The 16,957-nt window shown below is 39.1% G+C and overlaps 1 protein-coding gene across 2 annotated transcripts in view; it reads left to right on the forward strand.

The window, feature by feature from the left end:
• LOC105836397 (neurotrimin) overlaps positions 1 to 16,957 on the forward strand; it is a 137,852-nt gene that overhangs the window by 75,410 nt on the left and 45,485 nt on the right. For both annotated transcript variants that reach the window (XM_028188727.2, XM_028188728.2), the window contains one exon: positions 11,857 to 11,954. In XM_028188727.2, the coding sequence (XP_028044528.1) occupies positions 11,857 to 11,954 (98 nt within the window). The remainder of the gene's footprint in view (positions 1 to 11,856; positions 11,955 to 16,957) is intronic.

The raw sequence follows: 16,957 nt of genomic DNA on the forward strand, positions 1-16,957 counted from the left end.
CAAAGTAATATCAACTTTAATGACGATACTGAAAGAAGTATTATCAAGTATTTAAAATACTGAATTAATTAAATGTGTAAAATACATAGATTTAACTTTGATGAATGTTTTGTATTTTTAAAATTGAAAATGTGATTTTAAATATAGTGCAGTGAGAACATCGTATTAACCATATAAATTTGCATTACTTGAACTATTGCGCATTTGAAAAGCATATGTTACTGTACGGAAAATTTGTAATGTTATATTACGAGTTTGGTAAAGCACATAGTGCCACTCGAGAAATAATTAAAATACGGAACCGGTTGACGCCGGTGAGAGCGGAAAATAACACGCCTAATTACATTTGTGTCTGGATTTACGAAATAATTCACGATTAATGCCACCTCTCGTAGCTTTAATATCAAATATTTCATGTAATTTTTAATATTACGCGGTCACATTACTTGCTTACGACCGAATGCGGATTTATTCGCGTGCGCGGAAAATGTCTGTTATTCCAAAAGCGGAAAACGGCGGATCATCGATTAGTCGGATTAGCACGTTTGTTGTAGGATCGCGTAAATCCATCACGCGCTGTGCCATCCTGTGTACAGGTTCACGTATCGGATGAATGGATTATCCATCCGATTCGTTGTAGGGCGAGAACAGATTGCATTCCATATTTACATTGAAAGCGGGACAGCAAAATTATCTGACTAGTGTCATTTACAAACATTTCCACGTATGGTATGCCCCACTGAATATCATTACATTACACACGTGTTGTACACATTATATACTAACAAGAGATAAGCTGACCAAAACCGATAGTCCGAAATCGCCGTGGGGGTAGAGCACAATCGTGTACATACATATCGTCAAAATATGGTAGAGTTACAAGCGTAACGTGACATACCGATACTCCAAAATAAGATTAACATTTTTATTTGGGCAATTATGTGAAATAGATATCGCGCTCATTTGACAACTGAACACGCCATAAATATGCATGAGGCATGCTTTCCTATTCAGAAAGGTCGCAGATGCTTTTGTATGGTTAATCGAGATTTTTTATCTCGATCAAATTATTTGTGAGACATTGCCAATTGACTACAAAAATGAAATAAATTTTGCTCTAAAACTCGTTCGTCCCTTAAAATAGTTATTTTCTAAGATATTTTTATTGAAATCGCAAAAAAGAAAAGAAAAAGAAAAAATAAATTGACGCCTACATACAATCTTCAAAAAGTAAAAAAATCAATAATATGATATCAAAAAGAATATTTTGCAAAAAAACTTGTAATAATTTGCGACTTTAGCTCTCTTAAAGTAATATAAAATTGAATTAATAGTGAATTTTATTCAAAGTTCATTTGATAGATTTCGTCATGATTGAAAGACGCAGCAGATGGACGAACATGGTCTCGCGTAATGCGCTCCTCTTATTTGTTCGTGCTGAAGAATGGCAGCAATTGCGAAGCTTTGTCAGCAACAATTTTATTCGGCAAATAAATTTGACATTTTTGTGTGTATTAGCGTCTAAACATTTCATTTTCGAACACTGTTAAAAGTAGCAAATGAAAGTATGCCATTAATTTAATACATAAATAATTGTATAATATCGTATAATATCGGCATTATATTGAATGCATTATATTCAAGTGTTTTTATAAAATTACATAGATTTGAGAGAAAATATCATCATAAAATAATTATCACAAAATTGTTTAATATGAAAAACAAAAATATCTTCGTTAATTAATTTCTATTTGATATTATTAATTATAAAAAATGTTTCTCTTGCATTTCAATAAACAGAAAATTGAATAATAGAAATTCTTCGGAAAACATCTACTTATTTGTATTTTTTAAAATCGTGAATATTTATTAAATTTGAAAGTAAGTTGTGTATAAAAATGGCATTGTATTATCTGATAGTTTCAATTTTACTTTCTCCATCGATTTATAATAATAATTTGAAGTAATCAAAATCCGGTTCCACAAAATTTGCTTCGATAAATATCGCGGTAAGTGTGGATTAACTTTGCTATTGTACGAAAGGGTCGTTTTCCTCGGAAACTAAATTTGAGCACGGCCGAACAAAATTTCCAACTCGGCTTGATATGTAAATGAACTATTGTGATTGTTATTCCTGCCATAATTCTACACGGAGCCGATAAGTCCGAGGACGGACTTCTATTAAGACAAAGTTCGTTCGTTCGTTCGTTTCCCGTGCGAATTGTAAATTTTCTTAAAAGATTCCGAAAGTAATGATCGAGCACACCAACTAAAACTTTGTTTTAGTGTCATGTTATACCTAATTTGATGAATTTTTACTTCTCAGATAAATACTTCTAGATGTAGAATGCAAACAAATTTTTTTTCTCCCATTAGTAAAACATTCTCGTTTTTCAATTTGTGAAAATTGTATAATTTTATTTTTACTACATTTTCAAATCCATAATTTATCGCTATGTGTAACATAAATCTGTGATGTGAATCAATATGATCGTAAATCTGTCGCAAAGTTCAGAAATTGCGAAACAGAGATTTCAGTCATCTGGATTTATTGATATTAACACTGCGGCACCAAAGAATTTTACAATCTATATTTTATACAGATTTATTAATTCACATAGCAAGTACAAGCATTGTCAACTCATAAGAGTACAAGAATATTGAAAATGCTTTGCTACACTGTGTGTCTCAAAATATCTCTACAATTTATCTAATTTTCAAATAGTTTTAGAAATTGTATTATTACTGAATGATCTTTTTTTTATATTTGATCCAGGTTTACGTGATTGCGAAGAATTTAATTGAAGAGAATTTGATTAGCGCCAACAGCAAATATTCGAACAAACCGTAAAAGCCCTGTGTCTGTGTTTGCTTTAATTAACGTCACTAATTCACAATTCTGTTAGTTTTATGTCACGAATAATGCATGATAAATCAATTATCAAATTAGATGATTATAGCGATAGCTATTAATACGACATGCTACTCTTATTCATAAATTAATATTTAAAATTTGTGATTAAATAAATTGTTAAACATCTAATATTAGTCATAAAGTATTTTCCTAAATGTGTTTTAAGGAGAATAAATAATATTCGTAATATGTTTTTACATTTATCACATGTATCTAACTATATTTTCTAAAATTAAATTTTTTAATACAAACTAATCATATTGTTTGTTTTAAAATTTAACAGTTTGATGAGAACAAAAATTTTCTTTCGGAAAGCATATATTTATATTAAATGATTAAAAAAAATTAAAATATTTCTTATTTGGCATTATACAATAGAATACATTAAAGTTTCAAAAAATGTTCAAAGAGCTTTAAATTGTTTTTTTGGTTAATTTATCTCAAATATTTTTATTTCTTAAAGTGAAAAAAACTACACAGTTTCTCTTTTGTGATCATCTACGACATACGCGATGTATTATAGAAGCCGTCAGTGCGTATTCAAATCTTCAATAGGATCAGCAGCGGGATTGCAATAGGATTGCATTAGATAGTCAAACGAATTTTTCTCCTCGGAATTCTTACGGGCGTTTAACGTCATTAAGGCCCGTTCGATGTCTTAAAGGGGCGTCTTCGAATACGCGAAACATGCCCCTCATTGGAAGATCGCATGATTGCGACGTAACGGAATTTTTCATTAAATAGTCGAGTTTCCGCCAACTACTGAAATAGCATTAATGCGGATACCGATCACGGTATTTAATTACGACTCGTGAAGAAAAGGAAGTACCTCTGGTTAAAATTGGACTGATCATTTGTTCCGAGAGAGTATCCATTTCAATCGATGGTGCACCGTAGAATACTTCATTTAAATCCGATCATACACATACACACACACGTACACACAGACCGTTCATTAGCATGTTGTAAAATCAATACACCGCGAATTTATTAACAACGCGATATCTAAATAAAGAGTAAATTATTGTAACAATTTAACGTTAAATTTTGCATACGTTCAATGCGGAATCATTAATATAATAAATGCTGCAACGGCAGCTGGTTAACCTCGTGTGCGCACGTTAGACAATTACCTAAATTTAATCCTTTCTACAATCATAATTTGTGGTTCAGAAGTAACGGAAAATATTATCTAAGGCAAATATGTCTCTCCCCTATGATAGTACGGAGCTAACAGAGATTCCGCATAACATGATACACACAATGGAGCGTAAAAGCTAATTAATTAAGCGAGTATGCTGGGTAAGCGAATGGCTCCCAACACGTTTCGCCACAAAACATATTAGCAGAAATGGTTTACGCGGTATTTACCAGTGACAGTCAAAGGGTCGTGTCTCTACTTAAAGCGGAATAGAATACGGTTTAACGAGCCACTTCGGATAACCCACTTCGACACTGGCACACGAGGGAGTATCATTAGCCGGCACGTATCCCACATTCGGCAAGTTCTGAAATGGCACAGTCGAATATTACGAGCGACGTATGGAGTTTAGGAAATCACGTGACGCACGTATTTCTGAGGCAAACGAGAATAACGGAATATTAGAGTTATAATCAGCCTTATATTATAAACTGCCTCTATATTAACCATAATAGCGCACGCTGCTCGCTAAATGCGTTGTATTTGAGCGATATTCTCGTACTTAATTTGATCTTTCGTATGCATGTACTTGCTATCGATATTTATTCATTTCATATATCATCATACGTATAGCCAATCGTAATGTTTGATTAGCTAATTGGACAAGTTATATTGAAAAACATACACGTTCAGATTAGCGTTTAATTAATTGTTTGAGATATTGTTAGAAAACAATAGAAATATAGACAACTGCTCTATTAGCTTGAATCTGAGTCCAACTAAAACGATAATTTTATTGTATCATAATAAAGTTAAATAAAACTTCAATCTAAAATTTTAATCTGTTCTTACAACTTTCTATTTTTTCAAACAGGGATTCGTAAAAGACATTTGATATATTTTGGAATTAATAATATTAAGGAATACTTGTATATCTCTCTCATGAGAACATTAAACTCTGGTATCGTTAGACGCCACTATGTAACGGTGCAGTTTACGGATACTCGGCAGTATGGCATACGTGTACTTCGTGGATTGATAGTTTGTCGGATAACCGTGGACATCGCCTACCTAGGTGTCGATTAATTCGGATACCCGTCAAATCAAGATATGCAGAGCGTAACGTGTCTGATATGCATGTAACTAACGCGAAGCGTTGCGAAATTTGACTCCTTTGTAGTCAGATTATATTCACGTGGCTGAAGCTAATCAATGAGGTACATACGAACGCAGTTTCGATGACGTTCAATCAACGTTTCGAGTTTAACAATATGAACAATTTTATAACATTACATAAAATTAATCGCGCCCCTTTTAATGTTTAATTACGCGGACTTCGGCAAAAATTAAAATAAGAGCGTTAATTCCTACTGATTTATGTTAACACAATCATTTTTCTTCCTCCGTCCATGATATTACAATTTTAATTCGTCTTCACAATACCGCGACAGATTTATCATTCCGAAAGCTCTTCCATCCATCAGAAAGCTCCAAAAACCCTTTTCGATTAAGAATATCGAACTTTGTAAAGACACCGATACTGCTAAAATAAATTTACTAACCGTTCAAGTTATATATATCGAGTCAACTACTCTCTGCATTTCTCCACACAGTATTTTGCGACTTATAAGCGCAACTTATCGAACGTTTCCTTAAAAGAAAAGTGCGTTTTTAAATATTGATCGAAAATTCAGAAACGCAAGCCTGCGATACTTGCGATACGGTAATCTCGATCAAGAGGCAGAAACTACGGTAACCTTCTTTTAGTCCGCTAACATGCAATCTCTGCCGATCGAAGCAACTCGACGCACCTGCGATCCGCCGCTGTGGACTCGGAGAAATTGAATTCGACCAGGAAAGCTAGCCCGGGTCGGTCAGGTACTCGCAGACACATGTAATACCATCAGGAGCGAACCAGTGAGAATGAAATTGCGAGCCATATCATCCCTTGAATCGCTCGGAATGGTAATTACAGATCGGTAAATATCCTGTTAATAACAGTCGAGAACGTACTAATCGTCGGAACGCGCGCACATATCGATGATACCTTCGACCTCCGCTTTGATGAGCTGTCAGTCTTTGGATGTACTCTTTAAAAATCGCTGGCTTGTCACGCGACGCAAGCGGAATATTTTGCCCGGATCTGTCATCGTGCACAGTCTCAATTTATCGTCCATAAGAGATTCGTGTTTGTCGAAAGCAACACCCGCGCGTAGAGCCCGCAGCATACAATACACAAAATTAATCAAACGCCTTGATCCGATTCTATTCAGCGCGAAACGGCGCGTGTCGAGCACGAGAGATCGTCGCTCTGTCACTTCTAGAGAACTCTGAATGGCGGAAATAGATTCGAAACAGCGCTGAGTGATCGCGCAGCCCACCCCAATGATTAATCGGAGCGCTCCGGCGGAATAGAATTATTGTGCCGCGACAACAATAAATGACACACGCACAATCACAGCGCTAGCCTCTTGTTGCCGGCAGTCTGGCCGTCACTTTGACACTCGTTCGCCGTGCATTGTTTTATTTCCGAACGAACGGGCGGACCTGACCGTGGCGTAGTCTGCTCGATCCTGCAACTCCCGTCGCTACCGAGAGATAAACGCTTTTCTCGTAGGTACGGGCCGAAACGAGGCACCAATTTGCTGAATCGTGACGCAAAAGAGAGATAGCGAAAGATAGAGAGAGAGAGAGAGAGAGAGAGAAGCAGAGAGAAAGAGGAAAAGAGACAAGCAGACTCTCTTGTCCCGAACTACTTCCGCCCGCATTATTCCGCGGTCCGTTCGGTACGTGATTCGTTCAAAAAGCTTTAATCCCATCACCGCTGCTTTTCACTTAATTACTTTTTCTATGTTACTCGCAGGAGTTATTACGTTAACTCCCCTCCCCCGCGTTAAACAAGGAGAGCCGGCGACGCAAAATAATCACAATGTAGAAAGAAGCGGAATTAATGAGTTTTCGCACCGTCCGAACTTCATTTCGTGCCTGTGACGTGGAACGTCCGTTCATGGAATCGTGTTCGCAATGTTTTCGATCAATGTCACTTTTAATCGATTCGACCGCGACGCGCGTGCTCACGCGGGATTCGGTGTTGGTGCAGGGCTGAAAAAGAATCATGTCGTATAAATGTCAGGAGAATAAGTGATTTAATATACGAGATTTTAGTTAAAGAGAGCGGCGTTTAGACATTTTTTTCGAGGAAGCGTTCGAAAAATATATTTTTCGAGCGAAGCGAATGTCGTTTCGTGGCGATAAAGCCACGCACGTGGCTTGCGAGATAAAGCGAATATGAATTTGACGCATCCATATTCGTCGGAGTTTTCGTAGAATCGTTACAAACTGTTGAAATAGCCGGCTTGGAAAATATTTCCTTTTAGAATGGTCAGCAATGTCACCCGACGCACAGACGTGGAACGATATTTTTATTTGTGAGTAGAAAAAAAATGAAAAAGATACAGAAAACGCGAATAGGCCGATGAAGTTACCGCCAGTTCCACTACTATATTCGGTTTCTCTGCCCATTCACGTATTACTTTCAGCTGTTGAATTTAATTAATTGAAACAACATTTCGAAACGCGAGAAAGTGCTTAAATTGCAATGTAAACCGAAACATAGAACGCACAACGAGAGAAGCGACACAAAAACATTTTTCTAAATATCTCACAGTTTACTTGCACACGTTGTTAAGTATGCGAACCCTCGCAATTCCGCACGACAAACGTGAGTGTAGCGCGAATCAATTTTTGCGGCGAATAAATTGCTGAAATATATACACCACCGTTCTGATTACCATGTTTTATTGAATATGCAATTTGCAATAAATTAGCCGTACGTCGCTTGATAATTAGGCGCACGATCGTAATAATATTGAGAGAGTCAGATATAAAAGCATTGTCAGCACTTTAATCGATAAATATCGAGCATTAAAATTACAAGTGTTACTATAAAATTCTTAAATTGATGGAAATCCCTATTCTCTTATCTATGAATGCTGGATAATAATTCGCTGGAAGAATAATTTTATGGTTTAATGGCACAAGCAAACAGAAGCAAGATAAACGTCATTGACCCGAGAATCACTCCAAACACTTATGGCGTTATAGACACAAAGGGAAATTATGAAAACAAATGTGATAAGCAATACATCATCCCTTATAAATGCCCGAGCGTATAAACGAATTTTAATAAAATTTTAATGGATTGTGTGTAATGATATAATAATAATTTCATGAGAGAGACAACGTATTTTTTACGCACGGGATAAACTTCTTAATAAGTAATTTGGAAAAAAAAACAATTACTCATTTAAATAAAACCATTTGTTTTTATAAAAAATGTATCCGTGCATCAGTATACCTCATGTATACATTATCATATCATGAACAGTTCCAGCGCGTAATCACTGAGTATCACGTGCGTATGTAATATCCATTCACACGATTTGTGTGATACTTATAAATATATTAATAAATCGATTCTGTCTCGCACTCACCCTTCTTACTTTTAATCTGCATTAATTGCTTTACATAATATAATTCGCCATCTCGGCGAATATAATTTATAAAACGTAATAATACCAATTTCCTTAATACCGTTCGACTTAATTCTCTTAGAAGAGGAAGATGGTGATAAAAGTTATTATAAAATATCAATAACATATAATAATAATAATAATGATAATAATAATAACACAATGATGCAATATGTTGTAGTAATTAAATTTGATTAAGGACCTGTTATGCGATGATAACTTTGATTGTATGTGACGTTTCTAATCAAGACATTCATTTCGAGAGTCTATATTAATTATCCTAATAAAGGACTCAGATCAAGAAACAGACAGCAGGCGTAACCCTGGGAGTAATGAAATGTACACACTGGGATATATTATATTAACCAAGCATACGAACTGACGGTAATTTACGGATACAAATGGCATGCAACTTGAAACTATGATGACATAATTATTCGCACTAATTTTGCGGCAGTTACACACTTCTGAGTGGAATATCAAACGCGTGGAAGATAGCATTAATTGCATTTTATCCTTTGATGCAAAAGCGTCACGCTTTTGTCTTTAACTTTTAAGCGCTTTTAATTATGTCAACTCGCTAGTGTGTTTCAATAAGTATTATAGTTATAATAAAAGCACAACGCGCCAACTCCGAAACTGTTGCGTACAAAAAAGTTGGTTTTAATTAATTTGTCTTGGATGCCGTATAAAAATACTGCGTAGAGGGCCCTTTGTACTCTGCGCTCTCTGGCACAAAACTGATGTAAAATATGAGGCCGGCGTGTACCCAGCTTACATTTCATAAAAATATCATCCCATCGCGCGTGCTTTGTATCTGATCTCTACTTTTAAGAGTACCATAAAATTCAGCCGGGCAATTATTTAAAGGACTTTTACGGCAAGTACTTAACATATTTCCTAATAAAGTCGCGCTTTTTGTTATGGATATAGAAATTGTAAGATGAAGAGATACAAGAACAAGAGTAATAAAATTCACAAAGAGAGAGAGAGAGCAATTACTATATTATGATCATCAAAATGTATTATATATAATTAATGTATTTTTTGAATCGAGGAATCAATGTATTTACTAAAAAATAGTAAATAGTTATTGATGCTCACAGTTATAAGTATAAAAGATCAGTAAAATTTCACTGATTCAGAGATTTAGAGAGTACAATAAAAAATAATTTCTAAAATAATGCACGCAATGAAAATATGTGTCAAATTTTTTAGTTTAAATCTTATATGTTTTTTGATAAAACTAAAATGTCATTTTATGAGACTCGTTCGAACATGTCAATCATATTAAATCGTTTTTAAGATCCTAGCTTAATTTTATATTGATGAGCTACATTTAATTCTCAATAGCGTGCTTTTATGCGACGCTTTGAGAGACACTTATCCCATTAACTCCTGACCTCCGAGCAGGAAGCCTGTTCTGGCACGTACCACATGGAAGTTTAAAACAGATGAGTCTGCTTTAAAAATAATCTCTAATGCAAGCGCGGAAAAGTGTTTCTTCATAGGTCAACTTACTACTAATGAACCGCTTGAAGGAGAGATGTCAGAATTTTCAAATTATAGGAAAAGGGTCGGAGTGCATTGCGCGAAAACTTTTAGAGTAAGAGCAAACTGCGCCAGTCGGACCGAAGGTGAACGTTAATTAAATGAATGAAGTCAAATCAAATTTATATGCTCAAATGGCATCTCGATAAAAGCTACTAGAATATAAACGACAGTCAATCGAATCACTGATGCCGTTATTCTAGAAGAGTAATGCATTATCATGCACGTAGAAAGAATTAATTTTCTGTCGGTTCCGCCTCGGTCCTGAGCTAAACGTAGACGATCGAAGGCGTATCGATCTCCCAATTGTGTCGACGACCGCGGAGTAATCGCGATGGAGTCAATAATCCATGATCCGCTCAACTTGGGAACAGCTCTATTCCGACGTGTAATTGGGATCAGTGCTTATCTGTTGGCGCACACCGTGTTCCAGCCTCGATTTCCTCGCCTACCCCCTCTCCCCTTACCTTCTTCCGATACCCACCTTCTTCACGCAGTACTGTGTGTACCGTGGCAATATTTGCTCCGAGGATTAAATCATCGCAGACCGATTCGTTATGATCTGCTGTGATTGATTTCCATCGTTTAGCGCGTAATCCAAAAACCGGGACACTGGAGTTCATTTCTCTTCCTCGTTTTTTTTTTTTTTTTTTTTTACACGCGAAACATACGTCACTCCCGCGTTGGAGAGCGACGGTGCAATACCCCGTGTGCGGACGTATTGCGCATTGTGCACGAGTTGTCTTGCCCGTGATACGTGACGTAAATAGCTTTGTTTAAATAATCCCTGTCGCCGCGAAAAGGATGGGACCACCGGTAACGAGAGAGATGCGGCACGTTACGGGCAGGACGGGCGGTGTTCCCGGCAACGACGAGCGCCGGCGTAATGATATTCAGAACTTCCAGCGAGACGCGGCGCGCTGTCGAGGAACATTTCGGGATGGATACGGAGACATATTTCAGCGCACACGTGCCAACGTTGCCCGTTCGCTCGCCCACCCGCCCGCGCGATGTGTCGTGTGAAACCAAACTGTTTCGCGTCAGTAAATTCTCGGCAGCATGGCCGATACACAGTGAAACGCCGGGAATAAGTTACTTAGACACCACGTGCGGCGTCATGCGTCATCCGGCCAAATTCCGAGAGATATCTTTTCGATACGTTGGGAAATTCGATGTTCCTCGAGTATTGTCGAGTCTTCACCTGCACAGGACTCGACATTACATATATTCCGTGTCGGAGCTATGGATACACCGTCGTTTCGTTTGGCGAATAATTTAATTACTAATTTAAATTTAATCATACGCTCTTTGATCATATTTAAGCTGAATTCATTATTCTCCTTGATATCATAATTAATCGCATTAGGTAAAATAGAAAATTTAGTATCGTTGATCCTTTCCAGACGAGCTACACAGAACTCCGATGTCGCGTTTCTACCTACCGGAAGCAAGCGTATTCCATTCCGTTTGGCAATTAATTTAATCAAGTGTTAATTTAAGCTTTTAATCATACGAAATTTATTACTGTCGAAATTTATTTCCGACTGTCGCGCCAGTCTGATGTAACAGTCGCGTTAACGGTAAATTTTAGCGTTTTACTGAACACAATGATCTTGCGCTATCCTTCCGATACGCTTTAATAGGGTTCGAGCGTGGTCAGACGGTATAACGAAATGTTGTTAATGGGTCACTTAGCATTTAACGTCGTCCTGTTTCAGAGGGACCGAGCTTCAGCGCACCAATAACAAACGTGACGGTCCCAGTGGGAAGAGAAGCTACCCTCTCCTGCGTCGTGGCGAACCTTTCTACGTACAAGGTAAGCTGCCAAGCACACGACACCTTTTAATCTTGCGCCGTGTCGATTCCGCTACGCTTTACCCAAACCCGAGAAGTCCGTGCAAACGACGCCGAAAATACCTCTTACTCCAGAAAACGTCTTGCAAATGATTTCGACACGAAATATTTACATGATAACTTGAATGCAGTTGTATGCAATCTGCATAACAAATTTAAAAAAAAAAGAGAGAACTTTGATAAATCAAAACTGTAGAACAATTTGCGATAGGAGTGAAATGAAAACGGACAGTTTCTAATGCAATGTGGAGCCCTGCGGAATTCGTCGAGATAAAAAATGGAAAATCGTTATAGTCTGATAAACAAAGTTTAATTTAGCTGCCAGTTACAACGGGCATAGCCCGCAGACTTCATTGCCGCGAATGTATTCCTCGGCACGCTGCAGAAACGTGGACGTGCACGAATGGATTCCACGGTGTGACAAACATTCGTTCACTGCAAGTCCGCAAAACCTGATGAATTAAAGTTCATTCATCACGTGGGAAAAATTTATCCGCGTCACACACCGCTATGTATCTTTCGTTATATTGTACACAACTTTGTTGCAACTTTGTAAATAGAGAAAAGTGAACATTGCAAAACTGATTGATCGATGTATAAATTTATATAATAAAATTTTTTTTCTAAACAATTATACATGTATTTACTTATTAATATACTGAACTCCTTTCCTCTATCCCACCCCTATTTCCAATCCTATTACTATTAGAAAGTATCATTATAAAACGTACGAATGTTTGGGTAAATAACAGTATCAAATAAAAAAATCCCTGCGGGGATTTTTGTTGGATATCGTTGGGGTGTTTTGTTTATATTTTTCGCGTGCCGCTTTCGGTTTAGTTTCGTCCTCTTTGAAAGTATATTGCCAGAATTCCATTCTTACTTCGAACTTTTGGGGAACGTCAAATAATGCGAGTTTCACCATTACGTGAAAAACATTCACCAGATTCCTGCGATGTTCACATTCTCAAGGCGCTACAAATTCCCGGCGGTAGAGCACATATTTCGCGATCCAGCGGCGCAGTTTTGGAAAACCTCTGCTTCCGGCACGACGAGAGTATTGCGTTTTGCAAGGTGATGCGAGCATGATATTAAACGCAAAATACATGCTATATATGTATGTACTATATTGTATAAGTATTCGGTCAAATGTTGATTTCGCACGGTAGCGTGCTCAATTCGCGTGACTCGTTCGTAAATTGCACGATTATTCTTGAATATATGTTCGCAAAACAAATCGAAGTTAATTTTATATCCTTTGTACGATATGAGAAAAATAGAAGGAAGAAGAGAGAGGAAGCAAAAAATTGAAAGTCTTTAAATATTCACTTAAGACAAAAATATTTTGAGAACGATTTGACAGACTTAGAGAACAGACTTAGCTTAAGCAAGGATATTGCGCAATTACGGTCGCAGAAGGGGAAAAGCGCTCATATCGTGCTCACGCGCTTCCTTCGTAGCTTACCTAACACCATAACGCCCGGAATAGCGTTTTAATCTCAAAATATATTATTCGGAAATTAAAGGGGCTCGACGAGGCGAACCGCCACTATGCGGTAAGGAGAGCTTCAAGATAGTCGGAAGGAAATTCGCCGTAATTATGCCTGATTGTGCTGCAATTAGCGGAAGCGGCAATATTATTTTACCGCTTATAACATTCAAAGGAAAAATTAAACCGGTGTAAAGCAGAATATTCTACACGAGGATATACGACAAGGAATGTTTCGCACATGCATAACGTTATTGATAAATAAAACATTAATGTACGATGAATATGCCTGTTTTAAATACTACGCAGCCACGTCGTCCATCTCTTCGCCAGTTGTTTTTAAATATACGGAAAATATCAACAGAACACACACGGGAATCTTCGTTGCACATTTAAAGCCGAAGTAACTGTCGCGCCAGAGCGGCACAATTAAAACGCTCCCGCGTTACAGACGGCGCGTTCCGAGTTTAATCGTCAAATTCTCGCAAGCTCGCTCGGTAACTTACGTTACCGAGTAACTCTATTCTTGCGCTATAATTCGACAACACAGCGGAGTCTTAAATGGGTAGCCCGGTGAAGATTTGCGGCGCCTTAAACGACACTAAGCGGCGAAAGTTTACTGCACGGCAGCGAGCTCCGCCTTCTTGTTCCATCATGCGTCGTCGAGAATAAAATAGAATCGGCCGTTATTCTCTCTCTTTCTCCAAGCGTTCGGAATGAGAGACACGAAAGTAAAATTTATTTAGAAAAATGTATGTACACGGTACATCCTCGACCAAATGAAATCACCGATAGCTTTCTTCTCCCCGCACAAACTCGGTGAAATGGATCGGCGTGAAAAACAATTTTTGTGGTTGAAACCCTGGTGATAACAGTTGTAAAATAAGATTGATAAATTGAGATTTGGTTTCACCTTGCAGAGCGACGCTGCTGCTACAGTCTTAGTGTTCATCAGTGATGTATTGTTGGAAAGTCAAAGGTGCCATCTACTTGGCCGCTCACCGACGACAGCCGTGACGTAAGAATAATTTATTCTAATATGTCAAGACAGCGCCACGTCACGTAATACCCTAATGTAATTTTGCGTCACGTATTATGTTGGCCAGCTAAATTTCGTCGCAAACAAGTTCGCTTGCGCGCAGGAGGCTTGTCCGCATCACGAGGCAGTTATGAGTAAGTGGCGAGCAGAAGGGGGCGAGCACGGAGGTCGACCCTGGTGTGTGATGTAGGGCTCTCTGCGTGTTGGTACACGTGAATGTTAATCAGAATGGGATTTACATATGAGGCTCGTATTACCTGGTAGTCGGGCAGATGCACCGGGAGGAGAAGATAACGGCCTCTAGAGAGAATGGAGAAACGGAGAGAGCGCGAGCGAGCGAACGAACGAGAGAGCGAGAGAACGAGAGAGAGAGAGAGAGAGAGAGAGAGAGAGAGAGAGAGAGAGAGGAGGGCGGGAGGGGAGGTTGAGGAGTTCAGGAGGTGAACGGATACGTTGGTGTGTGGGCCTGCAAGAGTCACACACAGCCTATCTGTAATAACGTGCCACACGTAAGACATAATTATATATCACGTTGGGATTATTGCCGCATTTACACTCCGCCGCACCAACAATGAGGATTCGACAATGTTGGCCCCGGTATTACGTAACTGGGGTGGGCGCGCGATATATCTCATCATTTTGCGCGACTCGATTGTACGCGGGGCGTGGGGAGGGAGGAGGGGACAGGGGTAGCGTAAGTTATCTCGGTTGTTTTGCGCGAACGCCAGCGGAGATAATAATTATATAGCCGCGGTCTCGCGTAAAACGTGCTATGATTATTATCGCCTTATACGTGTTAAGCGTGTCGACGATGGCACTTGCACGTCAGCTAAAACGCGATGTCATCGCGATGAAAAATTGTCTTCTGATTACGCTTTAATCGAACTTGTGAATTATTGATTGGAGTTTCATGCAAATTCGGAGACCCATAATGGTAGCCATCAAGCGGTTAATCACATTTTGTGCGATCGATACTTGCCGACTATTATTCGCCGCTCTTGCTATACTATCGCCGGCCACGACTAATTTCGTTCGAATGGTATGGAAAGTGCGCAATGGAAAAAGAGGCGCAATCGTGCTGCTGGTCGATATAATGATTATGCTACGTGGCTTATGACCGGAAACTAGGGATAATATCTACTGCCACCTGATACCATTTGCCTCAGCCATCAGGCACCATTGTGTGTTTGTATGTCATCTATGCACTGCCGCATCGCTAATGTGTTGCGAAATTGATCCAGCAGCTAGTATAGTATTTACTCAGATGGGATATATACGGGTTTCGGTTTACGTCCGTAATTAGCGAAACCAAGTTTTTCGATCGTGGAATTCGTACGTAAATTGCCGTCGTAAATTTTATCGGAGATCTCGGTAATCGCCGGAAAGATGGCCGCGCATTCATCGTCAAAGAGGGAGAGAGAGAGAGAGAGATTCTAGCTACCAAGACACAATAGATAGTCACGGCTGCCCAACGTTATTACCATTGTCTGCGTATTGTCACGCTCCCGGTCTCATTCGCTTAAGCTCGCTTACCAGTCTCGGGCATATGTCCGCGTCCTCACAATCACTACGGCGCAGTTCAACCCTTACAGTCGGCTGAGAGACTTTAAAGTACTGTATCTGACGTCTGGCAGTATGTCGCGTGACATAACTTATGGAGCTTTCAGCGCGTCTCGCGTTGCAACGGACGTAGATTCCCTCCCCGGCTCGGAAATGTAAATTATTTCACATTAACGGATTTCCTTAACCGATCGATACTCCTTTCTGTCTGTCTGTTACTATTGCGAACGATTCGAGAGATACTAACCACCCCAAACAAACGAAATCTTTATAATCTTGTTTGGGGCGGAAATCGCGTTTCTTCTCGGCACTTGAAAAGAGAAAACGATATTGTCGCATCCAGATAAACGGAACTTAACTTCGTGTTTTCGGAGTTCGTTTTCGGGAAATTGTAGAGACGAAACATTTTCACGGTTTGATCGAATGCGCCGAGCACGATCCCACGTGGCCACTTGCCTGCAGATTACATCCCGTATCTCGTTCGTTTTGCGAAGGACACGACATGGCGATCGTGCCAAAAGATGCGGCAAGGTGCTCCTTTTGATAGCATGTGAACGTTTTCATGGCTCTCTTAAAACCGGACGAGCTTACTCGGGCGGGTTACTTGCCGCCCCGTCGCATCGGATTAGGCGAGTTATGTGCGGAGCACATCGTTCGTACCGTGCCGGAATCTTGGGAGCGGAGACCGCCGTCCGAGAAAATTACGTCCGAGAAACAAGTGCGCTGAAGTATTCATCACGCGTAATAGAAGGGCACCGGTAATTCAACCACTTGCTGGAGGACGTGTATGTGGAAGGGCGCACGTGTAAATCTGGGTGGACGTGTGCGCGCTTGTGTGAAATATTGACTCTTCTTGGCCGATTCGCGTGCCCGAACT

This window comes from Monomorium pharaonis, chromosome 7 (assembly GCF_013373865.1).
Source record: "Monomorium pharaonis isolate MP-MQ-018 chromosome 7, ASM1337386v2, whole genome shotgun sequence".
In the NCBI taxonomy this organism is placed as follows: Eukaryota; Metazoa; Arthropoda; class Insecta; order Hymenoptera; family Formicidae; genus Monomorium; species Monomorium pharaonis.